The sequence below is a fragment of the Chroicocephalus ridibundus genome, chromosome 19 (assembly GCF_963924245.1).
Source record: "Chroicocephalus ridibundus chromosome 19, bChrRid1.1, whole genome shotgun sequence".
In the NCBI taxonomy this organism is placed as follows: domain Eukaryota; kingdom Metazoa; phylum Chordata; class Aves; order Charadriiformes; family Laridae; genus Chroicocephalus; species Chroicocephalus ridibundus.
This window is the reverse complement of record NC_086302.1, coordinates 6,129,026-6,145,698: the sequence shown is the minus strand read 5'-3', so window position 1 is coordinate 6,145,698 and position 16,673 is coordinate 6,129,026. Positions and strand designations below refer to the sequence as shown.

Sequence of the window (16,673 nt, the reverse complement as noted above, 5' to 3'; positions counted from 1 at the left end):
AGGTGAAGGCTCTGGGGACACTTTTAAGACAAGTGTGCTAACTCTGCCCGGGGTTTCTCCTAGCTTTGGCAGAAAATCAGTGGCCTTTTCCAGCAGTTCTGAGGACGATGACGAGGAGGAGGAATGTCAACCACCTACTATGTCCTTTGAGGAGTACCTCGCTTATGACCAGACCCAGGAACAGAAGAAAGCGGTCAAACCCTCTGCGTCACCTGGGCAGAAAGACCACTGGCACAGCACCTGTTTGCCGTGCCAAGACGGCCTCGACAGCGCCTGCTTGAGTGCGAAAAGCCCAAGCCTCAAGCGCACAAATGAGAAAAGGGCAGAGGAGGAACCACCAGAGGCTCCTGAACCAAAGAGGGTAAGGTTCTGAAGGATCTGCAAGTGAACCGAGAAGGTGGGATCAGCTGCTCTCGGCCCTCCCCCATCTGCGGCTTCTTAGTTTTCCCCTTGGAGGTGCTGGCTCTGTAAAACCTTGACAGATGAAGCTTCTTCCTCAACTTTGAAACACTTTGCACTTCAAAAAGTGTGTTTATAATCTTAGCAGCCTTTTATGATGCTGTAACGGTGCCTCATATCCAAGCTTTGGATTTCCCCCACTTTGGGAGGTTCCCCTCTCCTCCACCACTGCAGAGCTTTTTCGAAGAGGCAGGGAGGAGGAGAAGAGGCAGGAGGGGTAAACGAGTGTTTGACTAAATGAGTTCTTTGCACCGTTAATCTGCCTCGGGTTCTTTACGGAGGCCTTCGGCGCTCAACCTTGGAGGTTAAAGATGCGCATGGCTCTTACTGGAGGGAGCCGAGAGCCGAGTGATTGGCATCCCGGAGTTTGGCTTCTTTGTATTGACAGCCTAGAGGGAGCCACAGGAACGGGGCAGAAGGGCAGCCTCCCGCCGAGGCTACTCCCTGGTGTGAGCTGATCAGCGTTGAGCGGCTTCTTCAAAAGAGCAAACCAAATGCAGTTCAGCGCAGTTTGTACGCTGGCAGGATGTAACATTCTCCCCTATTCTTGGCTCACTTGCATGCACGTCGTCTCCTTCCAGATACTTCTAGATGCGGACATACGGTTGCCCGACATCCCGCTGCCGCCGATCCAGGCCAGCTGCAGCCCTCCTCCTCCAGCTGAGTCCGTTCCCCACTCCCAGAGAAAAAGGAAAGGTACGTTGGGCAGGCAAAGGGGTCTGAAACAGCTGTTGTTTGCCAACAGCATCCTAGCCTGTATCAGGAATAGTGTGGTGAGCCGGACTAGGGAAGTGATCATCCCCCTGTACTGGGCACTGGTGAGGCCCCACCTCGAGTACTGTGTTCAGTTTTGGGCCCCTCGCTACAAGAGGGACATTGAGGTGTTGGAGCGTGTCCAGAGAAGGGCTACAAAGCTGGTGAGGGGCCTGGAGGACAAACCTTATGAAGAACGACTGAGGGAGCTGGGGTTGTTTAGCCTGGAGAAGAGGAGGCTGAGGGGAGATCTTGTCACCCTCTACAACTACCTGAAAGGAGGTTGTAGAGAGCTGGGGGCTGACCTCTTCTCCCTGGTGACAAGTGATAGGACGAGGGGAAATGGGTTCAAGTTACGTCAGGGGAGGTTTAGATTAGATATTAGGAGACATTTTTTCACTGAAAGGATTATTAAACATTGGAATAGGCTGCCCAGGGAGGTGGTGGATTCACCATCTCCGGAGGTGTTTAAAAAAAGGGTAGATGGGGCACTGAGGGACATGGTTTAGAAGTGGCTCTTGTCAGGGTAGGCTAAAGGTTGGACTCGATGATCTTAAAGGTCCCTTCCAACCTCAACAATTCTATGATTCTATGATTCTATGAAACGGGCTGCAGCCGCTGCGTGTGGGAGGGAGGGGATGCTGGCTGGGTTCAAGTCCTTCTCTTGGGGGCTGGCGTCCCGCCTGTGGCGCCCACAGCCCGGCATTCACACAAGCGGTGCCTTCTCTCCCGCATGCTCGAGCAGAAATGAGGAAGATCCTCTGATGACCCTGATGGAGCCTTGGCCTTTGGCCTTGCCCTTCCCAAACTAGGCCGCGGGTCTCTTAGAGAAGCCCTTTAGCTTGCTTCTGGGGGACTCTCATTTGTGTCTCCTGTGCCATTCCTCAGGATGGGCTCTTCTTTCCTCCCTTCCCTTCTTACCCCAACTCTTTCACTTTACAGCACCGGCCTTGACACCTCAAGAGGGCGAAGAGGGGCTCCCATGCTACCGGCACAATTCAAAGACGCTAGTGCGTCCAGGCCCTAAAACCGCCCCGGTCCCACGCACGGTGCCTCCTCCTCCCCAAAGCGCCCGACTCCTCACTAACAGCATTGACTGTAAGTACCCTTCCTCGGCTCTCTTCAACTCGCGGTGCCAGGCACATCTACTGCTCTCTTCCTGACTTGTCTGTATCTATCCCAGCAGCATCGGGCTGGGAGCACGCCAACGCTTAGTTGCCCCTTCTCGCAAGGCGAGCGAACTCACATGGGGCACATCTCCCTGGGAGCTCAGGTGCTGCACCATCGGCAGCCAGCGTGCTTTCAGGGGGTGCTCAAGCACGGCAAACAGGGGTAAACGGAGCCTTGCGCAGGCACCCCTTCACTGGGAGAGACTGGGGCCTGATGGCCCACTACAGCTACGGCACCTGCGGCTCCTTTCTCCTTCCCCTCCTCTGCCGTAGTGGCGTGCAGCGCTGCACTGCTCTCCACTGCCTTCAAGGAGTCAAGCCCTTTCCTTGGCGGAGAAGGAGCGGGATAAATACTCTGCGTTTTGCGTCTCTCTAGCCAGCTGTGAAGCTGACGGTGCCCCTTTCTCAGAGCTGGAGCCAGTATTGGAGAGATGCACCCCAGAGCAGCTCCATCGCATTGAGGAACGTAACCACGTGAGTGCCTGGGCCTGGGGAAGGGCTGGTGGCACGCGGGAGGGACGTTCTCTCCTCACCTGCCGTGGCTGAAGAGTCAAGAACAGCGCTCTTTAGAACAAGAGCTGGCCTTCGCTAGTCCTCACTTCCTGCGGTTGCCATCTGCCCCTCTCTTGCTGCAACCTGGTCACGAAGCCGCCTTGCCCTCGCTGGTATTCCAGCCCCACTGGCACTAGCTGTTCTCGAGGCAGAGGGGAGCGATGGTCTCAGGGGGGAGCCCACATTACGTCTGCGTTTCTTTCAGGCCCTCATTGAGTCTACGGATCGACTGTGGCACATCCACTGTCTCCGAGACTTCAAGAACCAGAAGCCAGAAGCGTTTGAGTCCTGGCGCCACTTGTACCTTCGCCTGCACCAGGCACGAGAGCAGCGGCTGCTCATGTTAGCCCAGAAGATCGGCTCAGCTCACAGCAACAAAGGTAAGGGAGGGCTGAACGATGACAGAGGGCTCTGGGAATGCTGCCTCGGGGACGTCTTTGTGTGGGGAAGGTCTTCTGGAGTGCCTGGTTCAAATCTAGCCCAATTTAGGAGTTGCTTAACCCTCTGTTCTCTACTAAGACAAGCACTGAGGAGCCTCCTTTCTCATAAGCTGCATCTGACCAATCTTTCCCTTGGGTCTCCTACAGGGCAAGCAGCCAAAACTCTGTTTCTGGCCTCTCCACCAAAGGCCCCTCGGGACGTGCGAAGGAGACAAAAGAAGTGGGAAACTGGGGGACCTCTTCCGCCACAGAAGACCAAGTCAGTATTTGTCCGTAGCGCCTTGCTCTTACGCATGCCGTAGCCTGAAATGTCTGTTCCATCTCTCTTTCAGAATAAAACCCGTCTTGGGCACCGCCAGCAAAAGCCACGCTCACGGGAGTGAGGAGAAGTCCTATGATGGGCCCAGCACCAGCACTGCCCACTCTGTCCCACCTCCAGCAACCACCTTCTCCTCCCGTGACCCCAGGAAACCACCAGTCAAAAGTAAGTACAAACCCCAGAACATCCCTTGGCCTCCTCCAGCTCCTCCTTTGCAAACGCCTGAATCCGCTCTTTCAGTGCAAGACAAATCCTGCCTCTGCAGGAGGGGGGGCGTGTTGGTGGCCTCTCTCCTCTCCTCTCCCTAAGGAGAGGCTAAAGGCTCTGCAAAGTCCTTGCACGAGAAAAAGCACAGGCAAACGTGCCGTTCAGCTGCCTGCTCGCTGACAACTGTCTCAGCCTGTCCTAATGCTACGCCTGAGGCACAAACCCTGCCTTGCCCCTCCTGACGGCCCGCGGTGTCTCTCCACCTCTTGGCAACCATGAAATTGTCCTGCAGCTCCCTTGGCAAGGAAGCAGGCAGAGGTTCACCACAGACCTCTGCTCTTGCCCTGCAGAAAGCCCAGTGGGCTCTCCTCCGTGGGTGACCTCAAAATACCACAGGTCGTGGCCAAAGAGCACACGCTTACGCCTGCCTTGCTTCTGCTTTGCCAGGGCTGCACCTTGGAATTGCTCTCTGCTCTCCCAGGCTGTGGCTGCTTCTCCTGCTTCCGCCTGCGCGGGACAGGGTCCATTTTCCCCACAATCCCAGCTTTGCAATGCACGGACGGGGGAGAGGTGCTTGGAGCTTCCTGACGTTGGACAAGCACTGAGGAGCCTCCTTTCTCATAAGCTGCATCTGAGCAACGTTTCCCTTTGGTCTCCTACAGGTCAAGCAGCCAAAACTCTGTTTCTGGCCTCTCCACCAAAGGCCCCTCGGGACGAAGGAAGGACACAAGAGAAGTCTGGCACTGGGGGAGCTCTTCTGCCACAGAAGACCAAGTGAGTAGCTCTCACTACCGCTTGCTCTTCCGGGTGCCTTCGCCTCAACTCTCTGTTCCATAATAAAACCTGTCCTGTGCACTTCTAGCAAAAGCCACGCTCCTGGGAGTGAGGGCAAGGCCCACGATGGGCCCAGCACCACCACTGCCCACTCTGTCCCATCTTTGGGCAGGACCGTGTTCTCCTCCTGGTTTCCTGAGCCCAACAAACCACCAGCCAAGAGTAAGTACAAACCGCAGAACATCCCCTGGCCTCCTAGAGCTCCTCCTTTACAAAGGCACAAATCTGCTCTTTCTGCCGCAAGGGAAATCCCGGCTCTGCAGGAGGGGGGTCGTGTTGGCGGCCTCTCTCCTCTCCTCTCCTCTCCTCTCCCTAAGGAGAGGCTAAAGGCTCTGCAAAGTTGCCCCTTGGAATTGCTCTCTGCTCCCCTACTCTGTGCCTGCTGCTTTCATGGCAGGGGTTGGGCTTCACTTGTGGGTTTGTTGCGTTCTCTCTTGCAGAAATTGCACCCATCATGGCCAAGGCTGTCAAAGATTTCAAAAACAGGTTCTCTCGGTAACAACTTTGCCGGCCAGGCCTGGCACTTTCCCTCTCGCGGACAAGTGGCACCCAAGGAGGAGAAGGTCCCCAAACAGCCCTTTTCTTCGGACTCTGGGGAGGCTGCAGCTTTGTCATCTGCCAAAAGAAAGCTGTACGGAATCTCCCGGCACAAAAGCCTGGCAAGTCTTGGCACCGGTGGAGAGTGGCAGATCCAGAGACCACTTACTGCTTAACCTCTTAATACGTTATTAAACGGTTTTCATTACTATTTTGCCCCTTGTCATTTTTGCCCTCATCAAGGTACGGTCCCCCCTAACAGCAATGCTGGGGGCAATACCCACACCCGAGTATGCCGCTCTCGGGCTCATTAAGGGCCAGTTGAGCGGCGCCCAAGATTGGCTTGGGGACTCAGCTTTGCCCCGGTCAGCGCGCACAGACAGCTCCGCCGGCTCGGCCTTTGGCAGCCACGCAACCAGCAGCAGAGCTGCTCCAGAGCTGCCACCAACAACAGCCTCCACTACCGCCACCTTCTCCCAGACAGCCAAGGCCTGGGGCAGACAACATGCCTTACGGCAGGACAATCTCTCCCCTTTACCACCCGCACGCACCCCGCAGCGCTAACAGAGAGCACGGCTCCCTCCGCACATGGCCTGGCTCTGCCCACACCCGTCCTCTGCTGGCACCACCTCTGCCTGAGCTCCCTTTCGAGGCAGACGTGACCCACAGGACCAAACGCTCACCACACAATCACACAATGGTGGGGATGGGAAGGCACCTCTGGACATCAACCCCTCCAACCCCCTGACACAGCACGCTCACCCACAGCAGGTGGCACAGGAACGCCTCCAGGCGGCTTGGGAATGTCTCCAGAGACGGAGACTCCCCCACCTCTCTGGGCAGCCTGTGCCAGGCCTCTGACACCCTCACAGCAAAGAAGGTCCTCCTCAAGATTCTGCCCCTTGTCCTGTCGCTGGGCAGCACTGAGAAGAGCCTGGCCCCATCCTCCTGACACCCACCCTTTCAGTATTTAGAAGCGTTGATAAGATCCCCCCTCAGCCGTCTTTTTTCCAGACTGAAGAGACCCAACTCCCTCAGCCTTTCCTCAGCAGAGAGATGTTCCAGTCCCCTCACCATTTCCAGACTTTGGGTTTCTTCCCTTCTCCTTTTCAAACATTTATCACTAATGTGAAAGAATCATATTTGCCCAGTGTCGTCGACAACTCTACATTACAATGCTGAAAGGTGTCAAGTATGAATATTTTCCGGGGTTGAAAACAGGGCTGCTGGCACACACGTGTATGAGTGAAACTACGGACACCCCTGTAACCGTTTGCAAACGGTCTTTGTTCCTCCAGCAGAGAAGATACAAACTCTGCTGCGGGACTGAAGGAAGAAACAGGGTCAATGCCTGCGTTTGCCAGGGACCTTGTTGAGCCACAGCGCGGGCAAAGGAACAGCGGTTCTGCACTCTGAGAGGATGCCGGCATTTTTAGCTCAATTGCCTTCTTTTTTTCCCCCGTTTTCTTTCCCCATCCACTGAGGTAGGTGGTGCAGCGCGTTACCTGCCCCGGACCCCGTGAATCCCGGGGCAGACTCTGCATTAACATCAGCCCGCAGTCGCAGGGACGGAGGGCTTCCAGACCCGCTTAGCCGTGGTTACGGCACTATTGCATCCCCCGCAGCATCCCGGCGCAAGAGCACTGAAACACACCGTTACTGGTGGTATCGGTTTCCCTCTTCCAAAACAACCAAGAAAACACAAACTTTCCGTCACGGCAATGAATTCCTAAATGCAATGGAGACGGATCAGTGGTTTCTGGTCAACAGAAGCACCTCAGGAGCCTGTCTGAGCTGCCCATCACAGTGGACGCTCTGCTGGTAAAGACCTGGGAAATCTCTCCCACCTCCCTCCTGTGGGATAATCCTGGCCACGGCAATGCTGCTTTCCCGGGAATGGGGCCTGTTGCCTCGGCCACCTGCTGCAGCCCGCTCTCACAGGCGCGATTGTGATGCGGTCCTAGAGATAAAAGGCACGCGGACGGAGCGGGGCAGAGCGAGTGGGAAGCCTTGGAGGACAGTGGGTCGCCCTCGCTGCTTCCAGAAGCTTCACACTTGATTGCGATCTGAAAGTCAGAGCGGCTTCTGATGCCAACAGGATCGCCATAAGATTAAGAAGTGCTAATCCTGACAACTATTCGAGACGTCTTCTGTCTTCAGACCTACCCGCAGCCATGGTAAATACTAACTTGGGTTATTGCTACTAATAATTCGTGTTTGCCTAAGGCAGAGTGAAGTCGCCTTGGATTTACAGAAATGCTGTAATGGCGCTGAAATCACAATGTCTTAATTGGGGTATCTTTGCCCTTGGATCAAGGCGGGTTATTTCTACCTGGCAGGGACAGGCAGCGGGGTAACTTTATTCACTCTGGCGGAAGTTTAGCAGAGGTGAGAATGCTGCGTGTTTTGCTAAGATGAATTGATGTCTGGGCTCTCTCCAGAAGGAGATCGCTGTTGGGAAGACTCTGACCGGCTCACGGAAACTCGAGCTTGTCGCAGACTTTGCCAGGAAGTTCTTAGCCGGGCGGAAGAAGCTGGGCCTGGTGTCCCCAGAGAGAGACACGTAAGTGAACCTCTTGGGTGATCTTGGTGGATAAACTACGTTCTCCATTTGAAGTGGGGACGATAAACTTCTCTGATGAAGGTAATAAAGGTGAAGGCTCCGCGAACACTTTTAAGACAAGTGTGCTAACTCTGCCCGGGGTTTCTCCTAGCTTTGGCAGAAAATCAGTGGCCTTTTCCAGCAGTTCTGAGGACGATGACGAGGAGGAGGAATGTCAACCACCTACTATGTCCTTTGAGGAGTACCTCGCTTATGACCAGACCCAGGAACAGAAGAAAGCGGTCAAACCCTCTGCGTCACCTGGGCAGAAAGACCACTGGCACAGCACCTGTTTGCCGTGCCAAGACGGCCTCGACAGCGCCTGCTTGAGTGCGAAAAGCCCAAGCCTCAAGCGCACAAATGAGAAAAGGGCAGAGGAGGAACCACCAGAGGCTCCTGAACCAAAGAGGGTAAGGTTCTGAAGGATCTGCAAGTGAACCGAGAAGGTGGGATCAGCTGCTCTCGGCCCTCCCCCATCTGCGGCTTCTTAGTTTTCCCCTTGGAGGTGCTGGCTCTGTAAAACCTTGACAGATGAAGCTTTTTCCTCAACTTTGAAACACTTTGCACTTCAAAAAGTGTGTTTATAATCTTAGCAGCCTTTTATGGTGCTGTAACGGTGCCTCATATCCAAGTTTTGGATTTCCCCCACTTTGGGAGGTTCCCCTCTCCTCCACCACTGCAGAGCTTTTTCGAAGAGGCAGGGAGGAGGAGAAGAGGCAGGAGGAGTAAACGAGTGTTTGACTAAATGAGTTCTTTGCACCGTTAATCTGCCTCGGGTTCTTGACGGAGGCCTTCGGCGCTCAACCTTGGAGGTTAAAGATGCGCATGGCTCTTACTGGAGGGAGCCGAGAGCCGAGTGATTGGCATCCCGGAGTTTGGCTTCTTTGTATTGACAGCCTAGAGGGAGCCACAGGAACGGGGCAGAAGGGCAGCCTCCCGCCGAGGCTACTCCCGGTGTGAGCTGATCAGCGTTGAGCGGCTTCTTCAAAAGAGCAAACCAAATGCAGTTCAGCGCAGTTTGTACGCTGGCAGGATGTAACATTCTCCCCTATCCTTGGCTCACTTGCATGCACGTCGTCTCCTTCCAGATACTTCTAGATGTGGACATACGGTTGCCCGACATCCCGCTGCCGCCGATCCAGGCCAGCTGCAGCCCTCCTCCTCCAGCTGAGTCCGTTCCCCACTCCCAGAGAAAAAGGAAAGGTACGTTGGGCAGGCAAAGGGGTCTGAAACGGGCTGCAGCCGCTGCGTGTGGGAGGGAGGGGATGCTGGCTGGGTTCAAGTCCTTCTCTTGGGGGCTGGCGTCCCGCCTGTGGCGCCCACAGCCCGGCATTCACACAAGCGGTGCCTTCTCTCCCGCATGCTCGAGCAGAAATGAGGAAGATCCTCTGATGACCCTGATGGAGCCTTGGCCTTTGGCCTTGCCCTTCCCAAACTAGGCCGCGGGTCTCTTAGAGAAGCCCTTTAGCTTGCTTCTGGGGGACTCTCATTTGTGTCTCCTGTGCCATTCCTCAGGATGGGCTCTTCTTTCCTCCCTTCCCTTCTTACCCCAACTCTTTCACTTTACAGCACCGGCCTTGACACCTCAAGAGGGCGAAGAGGGGCTCCCATGCTACCGGCACAATTCAAAGACGCTAGTGCGTCCAGGCCCTAAAACCGCCCCGGTCCCACGCACGGTGCCTCCTCCTCCCCAAAGTGCCCGACTCCTCACTAACAGCATTGACTGTAAGTACCCTTCCTCGGCTCTCTTCAACTCGCGGTGCCAGGCACATCTACTGCTCTCTTCCTGACTTGTCTGTATCTATCCCAGCAGCATCGGGCTGGGAGCACGCCAACGCTTAGTTGCCCCTTCTCGCAAGGCAAGCGAACTCACATGGGGCACATCTCCCTGGAAGCTCAGGTGCTGCACCATCGGCAGCCAGCGTGCTTTCAGGGGGTGCTCAAGCACGGCAAACAGGGGTAAACGGAGCCTTGCGCAGGCACCCCTTCACTGGGAGAGACTGGGGCCTGATGGCCCACTACAGCTATGGCACCTGCGGCTCCTTTCTCCTTCCCCTCCTCTGCCGTAGTGGCGTGCAGCGCTGCACTGCTCTCCACTGCCTTCAAGGAGTCAAGCCCTTTCCTTGGCGGAGAAGGAGCGGGATAAATACTCTGCCTTTTGCTTCTCTCTAGCCAGCTGTGAAGCTGACGGTGCCCCTTTCTCAGAGCTGGAGCCAGTATTGGAGAGATGCACCCCAGAGCAGCTCCATCGCATTGAGGAACGTAACCACGTGAGTGCCTGGGCCTGGGGAAGGGCTGGTGGCACGCGGGAGGGACGTTCTCTCCTCACCTGCCGTGGCTGAAGAGTCAAGAACAGCGCTCTTTGGAACAAGAGCTGGCCTTCGCTAGTCCTCACTTCCTGCGGTTGCCATCTGCCCCTCTCTTGCTGCAACCTGGTCACGAAGCCGCCTTGCCCTCGCTGGTATTCCAGCCCCACTGGCACTAGCTGTTCTCGAGGCAGAGGGGAGCGATGGTCTCAGGGGGGAGCCCACATTACGTCTGCGTTTCTTTCAGGCCCTCATTGAGTCTACGGATCGACTCTGGCACATCCACTGTCTCCGAGACTTCAAGAACCAGAAGCCAGAAGCGTTTGAGTCCTGGCGCCACTTGTACCTTCGCCTGCACCAGGCACGAGAGCAGCGGCTGCTCATGTTAGCCCAGAAGATCGGCTCAGCTCACAGCAACAAAGGTAAGGGAGGGCTGAACGATGACAGAGGGCTCTGGGAATGCTGCCTCGGGGACGTCTTTGTGTGGGGAAGGTCTTCTGGAGTGCCTGGTTCAAATCTAGCCCAATTTACGAGTTGCTTAACCCTCTGTTCTCTGCTAAGACAAGCACTGAGGAGCCTCCTTTCTCATAAGCTGCATCTGACCAATCTTTCCCTTGGGTCTCCTACAGGGCAAGCAGCCAAAACTCTGTTTCTGGCCTCTCCACCAAAGGCCCCTCGGGACGTGCGAAGGAGACAAAAGAAGTGGGAAACTGGGGGACCTCTTCCGCCACAGAAGACCAAGTCAGTATTTGTCTGTAGCGCCTTGCTCTTACGCATGCCGTAGCCTGAAATGTCTGTTCCATCTCTCTTTCAGAATAAAACCAGTCTTGGGCACCGCCAGCAAAAGACACGCTCACGGGAGTGAGGAGAAGTCCTACGATGGGCCCAGCACCAGCACTGCCCACTCTGTCCCACCTCCAGCAACCACCTTCTCCTCCCGTGACCCCAGGAAACCACCAGTCAAAAGTAAGTACAAACCCCAGAACATCCCTTGGCCTCCTCCAGCTCCTCCTTTGCAAACGCCTGAATCCGCTCTTTCTGTGCAAGACAAATCCTGCCTCTGCAGGAGGGGGGGCGTGTTGGTGGCCTCTCTCCTCTCCTCTCCCTAAGGAGAGGCTAAAGGCTCTGCAAAGTCCTTGCACGAGAAAAAGCACAGGCAAACGTGCCGTTCAGCTGCCTGCTCGCTGACAACTGTCTCAGCCTGTCCTAATGCTACGCCTGAGGCACAAACCCTGCCTTGCCCCTCCTGACGGCCCGCGGTGTCTCTCCACCTCTTGGCAACCATGAAATTGTCCTGCAGCTCCCTTGGCAAGGAAGCAGGGAGAGGTTCACCACAGACCTCTGCTCTTGCCCTGCAGAAAGCCCAGTGGGCTCTCCTCCGTGGGTGACCTCAAAATACCACAGGTCGTGGCCAAAGAGCACACGCTTACGCCTGCCTTGCTTCTGCTTTGCCAGGGCTGCACCTTGGAATTGCTCTCTGCTCTCCCAGGCTGTGGCTGCTTCTCCTGCTTCCGCCTGCGCGGGACAGGGTCCATTTTCCCCACAATCCCAGCTTTGCAATGCACGGACGGGGGAGAGGTGCTTGGAGCTTCCTGACGTTGGACAAGCACTGAGGAGCCTCCTTTCTCATAAGCTGCATCTGAGCAACGTTTCCCTTTGGTCTCCTACAGGTCAAGCAGCCAAAACTCTGTTTCTGGCCTCTCCACCAAAGGCCCCTCGGGACGAAGGAAGGACACAAGAGAAGTCTGGCACTGGGGGAGCTCTTCTGCCACAGAAGACCAAGTGAGTAGCTCTCACTACCGCTTGCTCTTCCGGGTGCCTTCGCCTCAACTCTCTCTTCCATAATAAAACCTGTCCTGTGCACTTCTAGCAAAAGCCACGCTCCTGGGAGTGAGGGCAAGGCCCACGATGGGCCCAGCACCACCACTGCCCACTCTGTCCCATCTTTGGGCAGGACCGTGTTCTCCTCCTGGTTTCCTGAGCCCAACAAACCACCAGCCAAGAGTAAGTACAAACCGCAGAACATCCCCTGGCCTCCTAGAGCTCCTCCTTTACAAAGGCACAAATCTGCTCTTTCTGCCGCAAGGGAAATCCCGGCTCTGCAGGAGGGGGGTCGTGTTGGCGGCCTCTCTCCTCTCCTCTCCTCTCCTCTCCCTAAGGAGAGGCTAAAGGCTCTGCAAAGTTGCCCCTTGGAATTGCTCTCTGCTCCCCTACTCTGTGCCTGCTGCTTTCATGGCAGGGGGTTGGGCTTCACTTGTGGGTTTGTTGCGTTCTCTCTTGCAGAAATTGCACCCATCATGGCCAAGGCTGTCAAAGATTTCAAAAACAGGTTCTCTCGGTAACAACTTTGCCGGCCAGGCCTGGCACTTTCCCTCTCGCGGACAAGTGGCACCCAAGGAGGAGAAGGTCCCCAAACAGCCCTTTTCTTCGGACTCTGGGGAGGCTGCAGCTTTGTCATCTGCCAAAAGAAAGCTGTACGGAATCTCCCGGCACAAAAGCCTGGCAAGTCTTGGCACCGGTGGAGAGTGGCAGATCCAGAGACCACTTACTGCTTAACCTCTTAATACGTTATTAAACGGTTTTCATTACTATTTTGCCCCTTGTCATTTTTGCCCTCATCAAGGTACGGTCCCCCCTAACAGCAATGCTGGGGGCAATACCCACACCCGAGTATGCCGCTCTCGGGCTCATGAAGGGCCAGTTGAGCAGCGCCCAAGATTTGCTTGGGGACTCAGCTTTGCCCCGGTCAGCGCGCACAGACAGCTCCGCCGGCTCGGCCTTTGGGCAGCCACGCAACCAGCAGCAGAGCTGCTCCAGAGCTGCCACCAACAACAGCCTCCACTACCGCCACCTTCTCCCAGACAGCCAAGGCCTGGGGCAGACAACATGCCTTGCGGCAGGACAATCTCTCCCCTTTACCACCCGCACGCACCCCGCAGCGCTAACAGAGAGCACGGCTCCCTCCGCACATGGCCTGGCTCTGCCCACACCCGTCCTCTGCTGGCACCACCTCTGCCTGAGCTCCCTTTCGAGGCAGACGTGACCCACAGGACCAAACGCTCACCACACAATCACACAATGGTGGGGATGGGAAGGCACCTCTGGACATCATCCCCTCCAACCCCCTGACACAGCAGGGTCACCCACAGCAGGTGGCACAGGAACGCCTCCAGGCGGCTTGGGAATGTCTCCAGAGACGGAGACTCCACCACCTCTCTGGGCAGCCTGTGCCAGGGCTCTGCCACCCTCACAGCAAAGAAGGTCCTCCTCGTGTTGGGATGGAACTTCCTATGTTCCAGTTTGTGCCCGTTACCCCTTGTCCTGTCCCTGGGCACCACTGAGAAGAGCCTGGCCCCATCCTCCTGACACCCACCCTTTCAGTATTTAGAAGCGTTGATGAGATCCCCCCTCAGCCGTCTTTTTTCCAGACTGAAGAGACCCAAATCCCTCAGCCTTCCCTCAGCAGAGAGATGTTCCAGTCCCCTCACCATTTCCAGACTTTGGGTTTCTTCCCTTCTCCTTTTCAAACATTTATCACTAATGTGAAAGAATCATATTTGCCCAGTGTCGTGGACAACTCTACATTACAATGCTGAAAGGTGTCAAGTATGAATATTTTCCGGGGTTGAAAACAGGGCTGCTGGCACACACGTGTATGAGTGAAACTACGGACACCCCTGTAACCGTTTGCAAACGGTCTTTTTTCCTCCAGCAGAGAAGATACAAACTCTGCTGCGGGACTGAAGGAAGAAACAGGGTCAATGCCTGCGTTTGCCAGGGACCTTGTTGAGCCACAGCGCGGGCAAAGGAACAGCGGTTCTGCACTCTGAGAGGATGCCGGCATTTTTAGCTCAATTGCCTTCTTTTTTTCCCCCGTTTTCTTTCCCCATCCACTGAGGTAGGTGGTGCAGCGCGTTACCTGCCCTGGACCCCGTGAATCCCGGGGGAGACTCTGCATTAACGTCAGCCCGCAGTCGCAGGGACGGAGGGCTTCCAGACCCGCTTAGCCGTGGTTACGGCACTATTGCATCCCCCTCAGCATCCCGGCGCAAGAGCACTGAAACACACCGTTACTGGTGGTATCGGTTTCCCTCTTCCAAAACAACCAAGAAAACACAAACTTTCAGTCACGGCAATGAATTCCTAAATGCAATGGAGACGGATCAGTGGTTTCTGGTCAACAGAAGCACCTCAGGAGCCTGTCTGAGCTGCCCATCACAGTGGACGCTCTGCTGGTAAAGACCTGGGAAATCTCTCCCACCTCCCTCCTGTGGGATAATCCTGGCCACGGCAATGCTGCTTTCCCGGGAATGGGGCCTGTTGCCTCGGCCACCTGCTGCAGCCCGCTCTCACAGGCGCGATTGTGATGCGGTCCTAGAGATAAAAGGCACGCGGACGGAGCGGGGCAGAGCGAGTGGGAAGCCTTGGAGGACAGTGGGTCGCCCTCGCTGCTTCCAGAAGCTTCACACTTGATTGCGATCTGAAAGTCAGAGCGGCTTCTGATGCCAACAGGATCGGCATAAGACTAAGAAGTGCTAATCCTGACAACTATTCGAGACGTCTTCTGTCTTCAGACCTACCCGCAGCCATGGTAAATACTAACTTGGGTTATTGCTACTAATAATTCGTGTTTGCCTAAGGCAGAGTGAAGTCGCCTTGGATTTACAGAAATGCTGTAATGGCGCTGAAATCACAATGTCTTAATTGGGGTATCTTTGCCCTTGGATCAAGGGGGGTTATTTCTACCTGGCAGGGACAGGCAGCGGGGTAACTTTATTCACTCTGGCGGAAGTTTAGCAGAGGTGAGAATGCTGCGTGTTTTGCTAAGATGAATTGATGTCTGGGCTCTCTCCAGAAGGAGATCGCTGTTGGGAAGACTCTGACCGGCTCACGGAAACTCGAGCTTGTCGCAGACTTTGCCAGGAAGTTCTTAGCCGGGCGGAAGAAGCTGGGCCTGGTGTCCCCAGAGAGAGACACGTAAGTGAACCTCTTGGGTGATCTTGGTGGATAAACTACGTTGTCCTTCTGAAGTGGGGACGATAAACTTCTCTGATGAAGGTAATAAAGGTGAAGGCTCCGCGAACACTTTTAAGACAAGTGTGCTAACTCTGCCCGGGGTTTCTCCTAGCTTTGGCAGAAAATCAGTGGCCTTTTCCAGCAGTTCTGAGGACGATGACGAGGAGGAGGAATGTCAACCACCTACTATGTCCTTTGAGGAGTACCTCGCTTATGACCAGACCCAGGAACAGAAGAAAGCGGTCAAACCCTCTGCGTCACCTGGGCAGAAAGACCACTGGCACAGCACCTGTTTGCCGTGCCAAGACGGCCTCGACAGCGCCTGCTTGAGTGCGAAAAGCCCAAGCCTCAAGCGCACAAATGAGAAAAGGGCAGAGGAGGAACCACCAGAGGCTCCTGAACCAAAGAGGGTAAGGTTCTGAAGGATCTGCAAGTGAACCGAGAAGGTGGGATCAGCTGCTCTCGGCCCTCCCCCATCTGCGGCTTCTTAGTTTTCCCCTTGGAGGTGCTGGCTCTGTAAAACCTTGACAGATGAAGCTTCTTCCTCAACTTTGAAACACTTTGCACTTCAAAAAGTGTGTTTATAATCTTAGCAGCCTTTTATGATGCTGTAACGGTGCCTCATATCCAAGCTTTGGATTTCCCCCACTTTGGGAGGTTCCCCTCTCCTCCACCACTGCAGAGCTTTTTCGAAGAGGCAGGGAGGAGGAGAAGAGGCAGGAGGGGTAAACGAGTGTTTGACTAAATGAGTTCTTTGCACCGTTAATCTGCCTCGGGTTCTTGACGGAGGCCTTCGGCGCTCAACCTTGGACGTTAAAGATGCGCATGGCTCTTACTGGAGGGAGCCGAGAGCCGAGTGATTGGCATCCCGGAGTTTGGCTTCTTTGTATTGACAGCCTAGAGGGAGCCACAGGAACGGGGCAGAAGGGCAGCCTCCCGCCGAGGCTACTCCCTGTGTGAGCTGATCAGCGTTGAGCGGCTTCTTCGAAAGAGCAAACCAAATGCAGTTCAGCGCAGTTTGTACGCTGGCAGGATGTAACATTCTCCCCAATCCTTGGCTCACTTGCATGCACGTTGTCTCCTTCCAGATACTTCTAGATGTGGACATACGGTTGCCCGACATCCCGCTGCCGCCGATCCAGGCCAGCTGCAGCCCTCCTCCTCCAGCTGAGTCCGTTCCCCACTCCCAGAGAAAAAGGAAAGGTACGTTGGGCAGGCAAAGGGGTCTGAAACAGCTGTTGTTTGCCAACAGCATCCTAGCCTGTATCAGGAATAGTGTGGTGAGCCGGACTAGGGAAGTGATCATCCCCCTGTACTCGGCACTGGTGAGGCCCCACCTCGAGTACTGTGTTCAGTTTTGGGCCCCTCGCTACAAGAGGGACATTGAGGTGTTGGAGCGTGTCCAGAGAAGGGCTACAAAGCTGGTGAGGGGCCTGGAGGACAAACCTTATGAAGAACGACTGAGGGAGCTGGGGTTGT

At 55.4% G+C, this 16,673-nt stretch overlaps 3 protein-coding genes across 7 annotated transcripts in view; 2 read left to right on the top strand and 1 right to left on the bottom strand.

The window, feature by feature from the left end:
* Positions 1 to 16,673, bottom strand: part of PTPRU (protein tyrosine phosphatase receptor type U) — a 129,334-nt gene that overhangs the window by 28,105 nt on the left and 84,556 nt on the right. The gene's annotated exons all lie outside the window — the stretch shown is intronic.
* LOC134525317 (elongin-A-like) lies at positions 4,446 to 5,707 on the top strand. The gene is made up of 4 exons (XM_063356081.1): positions 4,446 to 4,469; positions 4,562 to 4,673; positions 4,762 to 4,895; positions 5,174 to 5,707. Exons 1-4 carry the CDS (start codon positions 4,451 to 4,453, stop codon positions 5,230 to 5,232), a joined length of 324 nt encoding a protein of 107 aa, XP_063212151.1. The 5' UTR covers positions 4,446 to 4,450; the 3' UTR covers positions 5,233 to 5,707.
* LOC134525328 (elongin-A-like) lies at positions 11,733 to 12,771 on the top strand. The gene is made up of 4 exons (XM_063356110.1): positions 11,733 to 11,756; positions 11,849 to 11,960; positions 12,049 to 12,182; positions 12,462 to 12,771. Exons 1-4 carry the CDS (start codon positions 11,738 to 11,740, stop codon positions 12,518 to 12,520), a joined length of 324 nt encoding a protein of 107 aa, XP_063212180.1. The 5' UTR covers positions 11,733 to 11,737; the 3' UTR covers positions 12,521 to 12,771.